The 14,048-nt window shown below is 38.9% G+C and overlaps 1 protein-coding gene across 1 annotated transcript in view; it reads right to left on the bottom strand.

Annotated features, from left to right (window-relative positions):
* Positions 1–12,941, bottom strand: part of ABCA13 (ATP binding cassette subfamily A member 13) — a 471,542-nt gene extending 458,601 nt beyond the window's left edge. The window contains 1 exon segment of the mRNA XM_031013046.3: positions 12,873–12,941. Coding sequence (XP_030868906.2) covers positions 12,873–12,941 — 69 coding nt within the window.
* Positions 12,942–14,048: the final 1,107 nt, after the last annotated feature.

The following is a 14,048-nucleotide window of genomic DNA, read 5'->3' as shown; positions in this document are numbered from 1 at the left end:
TTCTTTTTTTTTTTTTAATGCTTAAATAAGACACAAAAATCATAAACAACAAAAGAAACTTAAGCTATTTACAAATTTAAAATCTCTGTTCTTCAGAAAAGCCATTTGAAGAGTGGAAAGACCAGCCATAGGCTTGAAGCATCTATTTCAACATGTATAACTGATAATGCAGTTATCTGTAATACCTACAAATGCCTACAAATCAATAGTAGGAAATGATAGAATCGAGCACAGTCAAAAGAAATGAGCAGACAAGAGCAAACTATGAACACCTTATATGATGCCCAGTTTCAGTAGTACTCAAGCAGATGCAAATTAAACCCCAATGAGATCATCATTTTACACCCACCAATTCGGGACAATGTAAAAAGCCTGACAGTACTCATTGTCAGTGACCATATGCATAAACAGGAACTTTGGACAGCAATTTGACAATATTAGTAAGCTAAGGATTTGCAAATTCTATGGCCCAATAATTCAATAACTATGTAGTAAATTGAACCATATTAATTCTGTTAGATTAGACTGGTTTCAACCTTAAAAATACTATATAATTTAACTGAATACACAGTTGTTAAGAAGGGATTATACACATGAACCAAGAGGTATGCTCAGTGTTCAAAAGTGTTTACACAGCATTACTTGCGAAAGAAAAAAAAAAATTGGAAGTCATGCAAACCCCGTCAATGGGAGAATAGATCAATAAATTGTGGTGTACTAAGGCAATAAAAATAAGTGCTTTCACTCGTTCGTTCATTCGGAATTGTGTACCACGTCAGGCACTGTTACAGGGACTGGGGAAATAGCAGTGAAAACCAACATGACCTAGTTTCTGTCTAAGAGGATGGAATGAATGTCCTTGTGAAACTAAATGAAGCAGAGCCCTACACAATCCCTGAATGAGGCTCTCCTGGGAATTCAGATGTGAAGACCAAGCCCTATCCTTAAGTAGTTCGTTTGCATAACCATGAAGCATTTGCAAGCATTTGCTCATTCATTATTTAATCCTCACAACAACCAGTGAGATAGGTAATACTGTGCCAGTTTTACACCTTTCATGTCATAAAGATTATTATTTCGTGCAATATCTTGGAACTAATTTGTGATGGTACCTGGACAGAAGCTCAGGCCTACAGATTAAATATGTAATTTTCCATCTGTCTTGAACAAACAACCTCCAGATTGAGTCTAAATATATTTTTAAATCCTCCAAGTGGCTCATGCGGTATGTGGATTTGGTTGCAACTAAAAACCACAAAGAATAAAATGCTTAGGTACAAAAACTAAAATTGTAAATGAATAAGAAAGAAAGAGAGCCTTTCAAAGGGAGGAGCTAGCCGGAAGATCTCATTGGCTGAGAGAAGAGGAAAACACCATAAGTTTAGAATATCCAGGAAGCTAAAGTAAAGCACATAATTAGTCTGTTGCCCTTGTCTTTGGAAACAAAGGGCTTTGAAAGAAGCATGAAATTCTATTGTGTCTCTTTGGGGCACTTGGGGCCTCTAGATGCCAACCTCTCAAAAGATGGGACTTTCCCAGATGTATTTTGAAGTTCTTGTTGTTAAGCACTGCAGGAAAACACAGCCCAGTGTTCACACAAGGAGTTCCAACAAAGCACAAGTCCAAGCTAAGAGATAATCCAAATGCCAAACAGCAACTATAGTTACAGTTGATCTGCCTAGATCCTTTACAGTTAGGAGTCGAGGCTTCCAAACATCTCTCCATCAAAGTCCAAAATTCCTTCCCCAAGTGAATTTTTGCAAACCTTTTAGTTAGTTGGATACTGACAGAAATAAACCAATTTTTTTCTTCCTTCTCTCTTTTATTGTGAGGAGTAGGGTTGTTTTTTGGCTTTCTATTGAAAAATAATTGCTTTTCTTTCAATGTTCATTCAATGAACATTTATTTAGCACTTTCTCAAACATTGAGCTAGAGACTTTGGCATTATAAAGATGAATGAGGAATACTTTCTCCACTCAAGTACTCAAAGGAGACACACAAATATCAAAATTAAGTATGAACACTGAAAGGAGATGCATATTGGTACAACCCTTCAGGAAGTCAAGTAAGCAAGATGTTTTTAAACTGTGAGATGTGCATACTCTTCAACCCAAAGATTCTCATTTGATAGATTTTTAATGAGGAAACAATTGGGAAAGTATCTAAAATATGTATAAAAGAGTTATTTTAATATTGTTTCAACTGCAAAAAAATTAGAAATTAAGCACCAATCGTTAGGGTATTGATAGAGCATTTTCAGCTAAACACAACTATTCTTAATGGAGTTAAATATACATATTTATGGACATTTTTTGAATCTGCAATTATTATAGTCGAGTTAGGATGTTTGCACTAGTGACTTAGGACGTTGTGCTTTTTCTGCCATGGCTGAGTGCAGGTACTCTATGGAAAGCTACAGCCTCCATAGAGGTGGCCATACAGGGGGGGAGGTGGGTATACAGGACATCAAGTGCTCCATCCACAGGGACCGTGGAGTTGGCCAAGATGACTCCAGGGAGTGAGGAAAGAGGGAGGGTGAGAGGACACTCTCAACCCAAGTTCTCATTTATATTGGAATGGAAACATAATCAAAATACCAACTGGAATAATTCCTGAAGTCAATATAGCTCTAAAATATAACTGGTAAGTAAATGTGTTTTTAAAAACAAAAATTTCCTAAGAAGAAAGAAGAGCTAGAAAAATTCTAATCCTACAAAATATTAGAACATAGTGTGATGCTTCAGTGCTTTAAAAAAAATAAAATTGGTACAAAACAGAAATGTAAATCTATGCAGTGGCATAGGAAGTCCAAAAAGAGGCCCTACTGCATTTCAAAAGATATGACAAAATGACCTTTAAGTACAAGGAGGTAAAATAGAGTAATTTAACAATGGCATTAGGCTACTTGAATTGAGACTTAAAAAAAAAAAGATAAAACATTATACAACTCAAAAGTAAATGAAAGTGTAAAAAAGAGTAAATTTAATTTTAGTAAAACAAGAAGAGAGCAGAAAATTGATCAAAGCTATGGATGAATGAAGTATAATTTCAGTAGTTTTGAAATTACAAAAGACATATTTCAAAGAAAATGAAAAGATATTTTAAGATATACAAATTGTCAAGTCTGAACAATAAAAATAAGAAAAAAAGAGGATAACTAACCAAAGAAATACTTGTCATGCACATAATCACCAGTCCTCTAATGACACAATTGGAAAGAATTTGATGGGTAAGTTATATAAGGAAAAATAGAGGAAAAAGTTCATTCTTACACTAACTCCTTAAAATAGAAAACCAAATAAGCCCTAATACGTGTAGTCAGTTTGCAAGCACAGACCACACTGAGTCAAGGACAATACAACACTGGATGCATCAACTGGCTTTACAGGAACTGTGGGTCCCTTCTGATCAGACGCCAGCCAACAGATGGAACGAAACTAAAAAGAGTTAGTAATTTGAGTTCCCTTTGGTCTTAGCCATATTACTACTTAGAATCTGGGATTTTTTGTTTGTTGGTTTTGTTTTGTTGTTGGTAGGTTTTGTTTGTTTGTTTGTTTCATTTCCTTTTGTTTTGTTTGAGGTGAGGTCTCACTGTGTCACCCAGGCTGGAGAGCTGTAGGGGGATTGTGATTCACCACAACCTAGAACTCCTGGGCTGAAGCGATCCTCCTGCCTCAGCCTCCCTAGTAACTGGGACTACAAGCATGTGCCACCACACCTGGCTTAGAATTTATTAAGAGATGTCCAGCATCGGCCAGGCATGGTGGCTCACGCCTGTAATCCCAACACTTTGGGAGGCCGAGGCAGATGGATCACCTGAGGTCAGGAGTTCGAGACCAGCCTGGCCAACAGGGTGAAACCCCATCTCTACTAAAAATACAAAAAACAAAATTAGCCAGGCATGGTGGGTGGCACCTGTAATCCCAGCTACTCAGGAGGCTGAGGCAGGAGAGTTGTTTGAACCCAGGAGGCGGAGGCTGCAGTGAGCTGAGATCACGCCATTGCACTCCAGCCTGGGTAACAAGAGAAAAACTCCATCTCAAAAAAAACAAAAGATGTCCAGCATCAATATGATGTGATGTATCAAAAGAGTAGTATGTTAGGATAATTGAGTTACCACTAGAAACAAGGAAACCCCACAACAGAAGTGGTAAGGGCAGTGCCTAACCCCACCTGGAATTTGGGACTCACACCACCCATGCCAGTGTGTGTTGTGGACATGGAGTTCAAGGCTCTGCTGGAGACAGCACCAAGGCTGTCCTGTGGTAATGCCTCCAGTAGTTCCTGACAGTCCCTAGCATGTGCAAAAGTGTTTCCTAATTCTCATGGTTTGGTGGCATTTGTTCCTAGTTCACCCACACCAGTCTTCATCAGATAAATTCAGAGTGCTGTACTGGTATTGTTTACTCGAGGAACCTGTCCAGGAGTGCCATAGGCTCAGGCATCAGATAAAATCGAGTCTCAGTCTAGCTCTGCTGCTTCCCTCAAATGGGCCTGTGCAAGTTAACCACCCTTCCTGGCTCATTTTCTGTAGCTGTGAAATGGGAGTAAGAAGTTCTGTCATGCAGGGGTGTGGGAAATAGGACTGATATCCTGGGCTCAGGTGCATGATGATTGTTGGCAGAGAGAAAGAGCATACTCTGACACCATATGGCTCCGCTGATGTGACAAAATGAAGAAGGAGAGAGTGTGCTCTCAGGACCTGCCAGGATCACAGCACAGCACTATTTTAGCTTCCGTTTGGGATCTTTTGTAGCAGGCTCTGTGAGCTGACATTCAGACATCATTCTGTGGATCCGGGACAGAGCACCGTACCTCCTGGCTGCTTCCCTCTCATCCCTAAAGAATGGTTATTTTCCAAGTAGGTGGGCACAAGAACACACAGGTACAATTCTCCCAGGAGCTCCAACTTCAAACCTGGAGGATGACAGGTGCTGTCTGGCCGGGACAGCCCAGGAATCGGGTAGGACCAGGCAGAGGTACTACCCCTCAGGGAAACTCTCTGGCTTAGCTGACAGCAGGCAGTGGGGGAGGAAAACATCCGCGACAGGAATGAAGCAGAGAGAGGAGAGGACACTCACGAAGAGCTGACCTTGGGCAAGGTTTCCTTGAAAGGAGCCCCCAGAGTTCCAAATCGAAAAAAAGAAATGTGCTTTTCACGAGGACCGGTTCCCCAATAAATAGCCTCGGCCTCCAATACGATCTCATAAAAGTAAGACTTGAGGCTGCCTTTGCCTCTGGTCTCTCACATTATTGTTACTGTGATGGTTTTGTTGTTGTTTGTTGTTTTTAAAACCTTTCCTGTAATTGAAAAACCCAGGCCTATCTGGGCCAAAATAAATAACTCTACCAGGGAACTCTAGGCTTCCCAAGGAGACCTGCATTCACAAGTAAGAAGGAAAAGCCTCTTGGGAAAGTAAGTCTTTGTTTTTATTATAATAATAATTATTATTAATAATAATTATAATAATAAATAATAATTATTATTAATAATAATTATAATAATAAATAATAATTATTATTAATAATAATTAATAATTATAATAATTAATAATTAATTAATAATAAATAATTAATAATTATTAATAATTATTAAATTATTAATATTAAATAAATATTAAATTAATATTAAATTAATAGTTATTAATAATAAATAATTAATAAATAATTAATAATTATTAATAATTGATAAATAATTAATAATTATTAATTATTAATAATAATAATTAATAATAATATAATTATTATTATTATTATTGGTTTTTGTTTTTCACAGAGGCCACGTAAATCCACCATCCTAAATAAAATCTCCCAGACCTAGCTTTTTGATGATCTTGTAATTTTCTCTGCAATATGCTGGTAACAATTTCAGCAAAAGAGCAGTCTAGAGAGAATTATTTTCTCTTTTCAGCCTGACAGTCAAATTGGTAAATGAGAAACTGGATGGCTTGTCTTTGAAATCCAGTCAGTTTTCCATACCTTTAGAAGACTGGATAATCTCACATTCTTTTTTTTTTTTCATTTTATTTTATTTTATTTTATTTTATTTTATTTTATTTTATTTTATTTTTACTTTTTTTTAATTTTTTTGAGATAGAGTCTCGCTCTTCACCCAGGCTGGAGTGCAATGGTGCGATCTCGGCTCACTGCAGCCTCTGCCTCCCAGATTCAAGTGATTCTCCTGCCTCACCCTCCTCGGTAGCTGGGATTACAGGCACATGCCACCACGCCGGGCTAATTTTTGTATTTTTAGTAGAGATGGGGTTTCACCATGTTGGCCAAGCTGGTCTCAAACTCCTGACCTCAGGTGATCCGCCCTCCTTGGCCTCCCAAAGTGCTGGGATTACAGGTGTGAGCCACCATGCCCGGCCACTATTCTCACATTCTTAAACTCAGGCAATGATGCAGGACAAAAGAGATGCTCACCGCACAGCCAGACTCTTAAAGAAACACTGAGATGCTTTCACTGCAAGCATTCCCTCACTGCCCTTCAAAGCATTTCCCTCACTGCCCTTCAAAATTGTTTTTTTAATACATATTTGGTTGTCTATTTAATCACTAGTGCTTTGAGAGAGGGTGTAGGAGGAAAATAAAGCTAAAATTAAAGGTTTAGAAGCAAATTAAGATCAATTGAAATTAAAGAAAAGGCACTGCTAATACTATGATTGTGAATTAGGAAAAACAAACCAACCAACCCCAAACAGCTTAGTAGAGGCCAGCCCATGCTAAAAATATACAAAGGGAGGTTTGCTTTTATTAATTCGGTTTCTGAACTGCTTTTCCTAGATCACTGCTCTTAGTAAACCTGAGACACACTCAAATGGCCCTCAGTGGCCTGGCAGTGACTGAGGCAGTTTCCTCCCAGGGTCCAGCCCAAGGCGAGTCCTGAAGGCCAGGGCAGCCCAGGCCAAGCCCCAAGATCCCACAGGCTCCCAGTTTAATGACAAGTAGGAAGATTATCAACTTTATCTTCTCATCTAGCCAAACAGAAGTTGAATTACTCTACATTTTATTAAAGAGCCCTTGGTGGGAGCTTCGAGTTATCAGGAGTTCCATCGCACCTGCACTACTGTATGACTGCAGCCAGAGAGGGAGAAGCCATCATGTCAGTCATCCGTGTGGCCTAATCGCAAGAAATGTGTCACCTCCGTGTAAGTGCTGGAAACGAGAATAGTTCAAGGGCTCCTACACCACCTGAGAACCCTCTCGCCTCTCACTGCCAATCTTGTCCCGCAGTGCTGGAGTCTGCAGCTGAGCGGGTTTGTGTATGGAGCGCCCCTGGGTGTGGGCCGCTGCTGAGAAGTGGAGCAGAAAGTGCACTGGCTCGCAGGTGGCTGCTCAGCAGCACCCCAGCCCCACTACTGACCCGCAGCCAGTGAGGATGCCCTGACCCCAAGGACCTCTAGCCATAGGAGCAGTTCAAGACTAGTTAGTTCAAGACTTTTTCCAACCTGACTATGAGAGAGATCAGGCACCTCACCTTTTACCTTCTGGCATCTGCAGATTCCCTTAGTAAATCCTTATAGCAAATTTGACAACAAATAGTTGATGAGCTATAACATGTAACTATGCAAAACCAGCAAAAATCCAACCTCTAAAACAATGTCCAAAAGAAATAAGAGATACTTTACTTCTGAGGCTTGATATCTGTAAATTTTTTTTCAATTTCAGAAAAATACAGAAATTGTAGCTAGCAGGATTAGTGTTTGCAAAATAAAATTATTCTTTGTAACACCAAGTTCAGTTTTTAGCACCTGATTTCAGTAATAGACAAAATAGACAACAGTAATAGACAAAAATCTCAAAGAAATGAGATTATTTTGTTTTAGAAAAGAAACACACACACACACATATACACACACAAAAGCTCTGAGGTTTGAAGTAGTTGAAACTTGAGAACATGTTTCTTTACATCTTAAAAGAAAGTAGTTGAAACTTAAGAATATGTTTCTTTACATCTTAAAGGAAAAAAAGTGATTTCCAAGGTAGTTATCTTGGAAAGCTCCCTACCTAGCCCCAGGGTAGATCTCTAGGAGGTAGATAGGCAGAGGCAGAGCCCAGCAGGGATTCAGCCTGGGTTTGGGTGAGCTGACTCAGGTCTTTCTAATGCTGGTGGAGGGATGGCATTTGAACTCAGACAGTCTAATAGGCTTCTCCCTATTCCCCAACAAGCCAGGTCAGAGGATGAGCCCTGGCATAACACCATAATTCTTATTCATGACTAAAAGAAAGTATGCATTTTATCACTGTGGCCTTTTAAATCAAGAATGCGGTGCTTTATGTATGGTAGACATCTGGATATCTGTCGCTGGGTTCTGGGATGTGGTTTCCATGGGCAGAAGGATGTTCCTAGTAAAACTGTGGCCAGTGGAGTTTTGTTGTTTCCATTATCCTCTTCCAGCCCATGGTTGGGAGAGAACCATGAGTTTTTTAAAACATTGATGTTCTCATATTAAACTATGCTTCAACCCTCCTCCACTAGCCCAAGTCTTCAGTAAAATTGGCCAGCTCAACCCAAAAAGATGGTATCACTTACAGGATATCAGCTTTCATTAATGGAGTAAGGGATCAGAGTCCTGTCCAGTTGGGCGGGGAAGGAAAGGACTGAGTAGCAGTCACAGGAGGCAAGATTCAGAACAGAGATCCAAGGTGTCAACAGATGTAGGATCCTGGAGACAACAACCACCCTGTGAATGGTCACTGCTCCATGATTTGAAGGATAGATTAGGGGAAGTGTGCCATCCACAGTACACAGGCTACAGGCTCAGCTGCTCTGTTCAATATTAAAACATGGGAGAACCCAAATAGACTGCAGAACTAAGAGCTATCCAAGGAGCTTACAGTTGGCTTACATGATTTTCTTGTTGTTGTTGTTGTTGTTGTTATTATTAATTCTTTAAAATAAGAAGTAGCTGGTGAAGGTAGGGGGAGGGAGAGAATAGGGATAGATTTGTTAAAGGATACAAAATTACAGCTAGATAGGAGGAATGAGTTCCAGTGCTCTATATGACTGTAGGATGACTATATAATAACAATGATATATCACATAGGTCCGGCGCAGTGGCTCACGCCTGTAATCCCACCACTTGGGGAGGCCAAGGCGGGTGGCTCCCCTGAGGTCAGGAGTTCTAGGCAAGCCTGGCCAACATGGTGAAACTCCATCTCTACTAAAAATACAAAAATTTGCTGGGCATGGTGGCACTCGCCTGTAATCCCAGCTATTCAGGATGCTGAGGCAGGAGAATCGCTTGAACCCAGGAGGCAGAGGTTGCAGTGAGCCGAGATCACACCATTGCACTCCAGCCTGGGTGACATGAGCAAAACTCCATATGAAATAATAATAATAATATATCGTATAGCTTCAAATTGCTACAAGGAGAATATTGAATGTGCCCAACACAAAGAAATAATAAACATTTGACATAACAGATATACTCATTACCCTGATCTGATCACCATACATTATTTGTATTGAAACATCACTATGTACCCTATGAATATGTGCAATTATTATGTCAATTTAAAAAAATTAAAATTAAAAGAAATAAAAAATAAAATAATTAATTAGATTGATTTACAGTTAGAATAAAATGTAGAAATTAATAGAAATTCATGTGGAAAAGCATGGCTCAAAGCCACTGAATATTTGCCAATGTTGATGGCATTGCACTGGAACTATCCATGGGGACACCCATGAGGCATTGTCAACTGATCTCCACCTGCCCAAAAGCAATGTTTCCTTACCTTGACCCAGAATCTTCTCCAGGAAACTTATTCAAGAGAAATGATCCAGGAGAAGGTGTGTCCTTCATGCATAATGATGTTATTCATAACAATAAGAGCTGGAAAGAACCTTAATCCTCAACATAAGGAAATGGTCAAATAATTATGTGTATACAACTGATGAACTGTTATTCAATAAAACCATTAAATAAGAAGACCATACAGTAACTTTTAGAATGTTAGGCTTCAATATAAAGTCGGAAAAAAGCTATGACTTTAATTACGTAAAAATATTTCATTATGTATGCCTAAGGATAAGAAAAGACCACAAAAGTTAATTAGGTTAATAAAATTTTAGATGACTTTCAAATGTTTATGTTTTGTTTTAGTACTGTTTTTACAATAAATAAAAATCAAGAGGAAAAAATAAAGGGTATTAAAATAATGGTAAGAAACTACTTTTTCCAAGAATAGTAGAATTTTAACAATCTATAGAGTTAGGTATTAACATAAGTATGATGGGTACTATTTATCCATTATTCTATTTTTTTAATTTTTGTTTGAATCTATAATAAGATGTTTTTTGAAGAAACTATAATCATGAAATATATGAAAGATTTTTAAAAAGTAAATGTAAAAGCATATACTGATTTACTCTTTATGAATGATACAAATTATTAAATTATCACATGTATGCTGACACTATGTACATCTATTATGCATCAATTTAAAAAAAAAGCTAAAAAAAACAGTAAATGTAAAAACAGACAAGCTTCCTTCATACAACAAATAGTTCCTGGCTTTACTCACTAAATAAACATATATTTGAGGCCATTTATTCACTCAGGCAGTTTGGTTATTCCACAGTTCATGCCAACACCTCACTTCCATAGTTCAAAAACAAAGAATCTACAGATTATCATTGGAGAATGGGAGAATGCTGTGAAAAATAGGTCAGTTTAAAGACATTCACCCAGAGGGGCCTGCCCTCAATATTTCCACTGTAATAACATTAAGATATGTAAACATATTCACACTTTATCCCCCTGGAGTTCTGTTCTAACCCAACTGTGCAAGCCATGAACTGAGAGTTACCCTGTGCCTCCTCTCCTCACAGCCCACGGTTCATGTCCACAGATGTCTGAGGCCACCCATTTCTACAAATAAGAAAACAGCTCCCACTCCTATACCAGGTACTGTTGCAAGCACATTACACGTACAAACTCATTTAATACTTACAAACAATTTCATTTTACAGAGAAGAAAACTAAGTTAAGAAATTGCCTGAAAAAGTAAACTAGTAAGTGACAGAGCTGGGATGTGAACCCAGTCAGGCAGCTCCAAATTCTATGCATGGAACCACTTGTGTTGTTTCTACTCTGTTGCTATTCTAGGCATTGCTATAATGAACAACCTTGTACAAATATCACTTCCCATTTGTGCAGGGACATCTATAGGATATATCCCAAGAGGTGGTTTCATTAAATATTTAATTGCATTTTTCATTGCTTTTCTGTGAACAGATTATAGCTCTTTGTGGGCCAGGAACTCACTTTTCTTGTTCACCCACTATCTGGCACATAACAGAGATGCATAAATGCTTTATTCCTTCCTTCTTTTACTTATTCAACAAATATTTACTGAACATCCATTGTGTGCCAGGCACTGTTCTGGGTGCTGGAGAATACACTGATGAACCGATTGGGGAAAATGTCCAGCTCTCATGCATGTAACATACTAATGTAGGATCCAGAGGCAATCGGCAAATAAGAAAATCTGTGGTGTGTTACAAGATGATAAATACTAAAGAAAAATAAGTCAAAGAAAAGTGGGATGCAGGAGTTACCACTTTAAATAAACAGTTATCAAACAAATAAAACCTTCTGATGAGGATGTTTGCCTTAGCAGCAAAAGTAATTGTGAAAATTTTTTAAAACTCAAGTATCCAGTAAGGAGGAGTAGGCAGTCTGGCTACCTCAGTCACTGAACTGTTTTGAGGTAGATATGCATAAAGCAGAAAGAGCAGTGCCTGGGAACCAACTTCCACCCGTAACACTCTTTCATGGGAAAATAGGCTAATTCCCTAAAACAAACTTACATGTCAATGAAATACACTGTTTATAAATGTAAAACTACCTACACAGACACACACACGAACAATCGATGAAGACTGTCTCACCCCTTTATTCCTGAACTTAAAACTTTTGTACAAACTTTCAAGTGAAATTATTTTGATCCTAAAGATCACATAAAAAAGAAAACATCTCCTTTAACATGTATTTTATTTCAAGACAGAGAGATAGAATATTCTGGCTCTGAGGATTCGGCAAAATGTAATTCAATGTCAATTACTGAATCTCTTCAAACCAAAGCATTTGTCAGCAGAAAAATCCCATAGTTAACTGTCGACCTTAAAATCAGAAACGATGCAGGCAAATTACTGCACATCTACTTCTCCTGAAAATGACATTTATAGGTATTAATGTTTATATAGTGGCATCAGGAATAAAGTTAGTCATAACAAGCAATTGATTTCTATTTCATAAAAACATACACTTACAGGATATTTGCATAAGTATTCACACAAGTTTCATTTGAACAATTCCAATCTGCTTAGGAAAACCTTGCTAATGTAATTTGAATACGGTTCTAAACAGATGTGAATTAACACTAAAGATGGTGACCCTACAGAATAACAGAGTGGATGTGTCATACCCTGCTCTGGTGAGGCACACTGTGCAGTCTTGTGCTTTGGAGTCAGTACCTGTAGCATTCTGTTTATGCATTAAATGCAGCAAATGCTTTGTTCCTTAAACCTGAGAATTCACTGTTCAGTTTTTACAACGAATGCTTAGAACACAAATTATAGTTCAATTCCACTTGCTTTTTTGTTTGTTTGTTTTTAGAATTTTTCTAAATTTGCCCTTTTCTGATAAATTCTTCAGCCTTGATTTCATCCTGGTCATTAAAGTGTTCAGTTACTTTGGCCTTTGGGACAGGTTTTGATTTAAAATAATCCAACCTCCCCAAATTCCCTGCAGCGTGAGTGTTTTTACCTGCCAGAAGGCAGAGGCAGGCAGGAAAGAATAGACCCTGATCTTGCTCCAGACCTCACTGGAACCCTATGGAAAACCAAGGCAAGCACTCACCGGGTTCCTGAGTCTGCAGAGCCAATTCTTCCACAGCAGGGCTTTGAACTGGCACCCGGCGTGCCCCATGCCTGCTGCTCCCTGCTCTCAGTCAGGAAGCCAGCCTGTAAGGATGGTGCTTATATCTGCTGGGCTCAAGTGAAGGCATGTTGCCTATTAGTCAATTCTAACAAAAGTGAGTGATGTAAGAGAGATTACTGGTGACTGAATAAAACAGGCATCAGATGTCCCATCTTGTTCGGCATCTGCTGAGAAATCTTTTCACTAGCTGTTCAGTGTTTCAGGAGGGTTGAATTACAGAAAGCTGCCTTCAGGGACTTTCTCGGGCATACACACATACACAGAGAGGGCGCCCTCCCTTTCCGAGAACCCACAGAACTGATCTGTGCGACAAGAAGTAATGCCCACATTTACCATTTACCTCCATTTTTTTCTGGATATTAATTAGATGGAATTTTCCTTTTTTCTTCTGAAGCATTGGTTATTACACAAATTTGCCAAAATATTTCAATTTTGGTGGTCCCATGGCAGAGAGTTTGAAGGGAAGGAGATGGAAGCAGTGTTGGTGTCTGGGGGAACTTGGGGAATGGGTGACTCAAGTTCCACTCTGCTACTGCACCTGCACTTCATACTTCTCCTTCACCCATTTCCTCCAAAGGGATCAGGATCTACGTTTCAAATGGTATCGGGTGCAGATGTGGCAGGACTCAGCAAGTGGCCTGTGGATTACCTCTGAGTCCTGTTTGATTCCTGCACACTTGCACTTTCTAAGTGGCATGATGGATTCAGCTCGCCAGCTGGTGGCTCCATCGTCCTGGAAGCCAGGCCCTCTTGAGTTCCTGTTGCCCCCAGTTGTGGTCAGAAGGATTTCAGGCAACCCAGTCTTGTGGTCTTCTATTTCATAAAGCAATTTTCACAAGCTGTGAATGCTTGATAAATGGCTTTTGCAATAGGAAACAGGGAACAGAGGCTTCAGCAAAGAAACTGACTCAATTATTTTGTAAACTTATTTGTTTAAAGGATGCCTATTTTATTTTATTTTTTGTTACATGGCTGGCAGCACTAGAGTGAAGGCCATTACTTAGCAGGATGGGGCCCAGCACCCATAAGTGGATTTGCCTGATCCCCATATGATGTTCCCCCTTGACCTGTGACTTCTCAAAGGTCTTTGGGGTT

Source organism: Gorilla gorilla, chromosome 6 (genome assembly GCF_029281585.2).
Source record: "Gorilla gorilla gorilla isolate KB3781 chromosome 6, NHGRI_mGorGor1-v2.1_pri, whole genome shotgun sequence".
NCBI classification, from domain to species: domain Eukaryota; kingdom Metazoa; phylum Chordata; class Mammalia; order Primates; family Hominidae; genus Gorilla; species Gorilla gorilla.
This window is presented reverse-complemented; position numbering and strand designations above follow the sequence as displayed.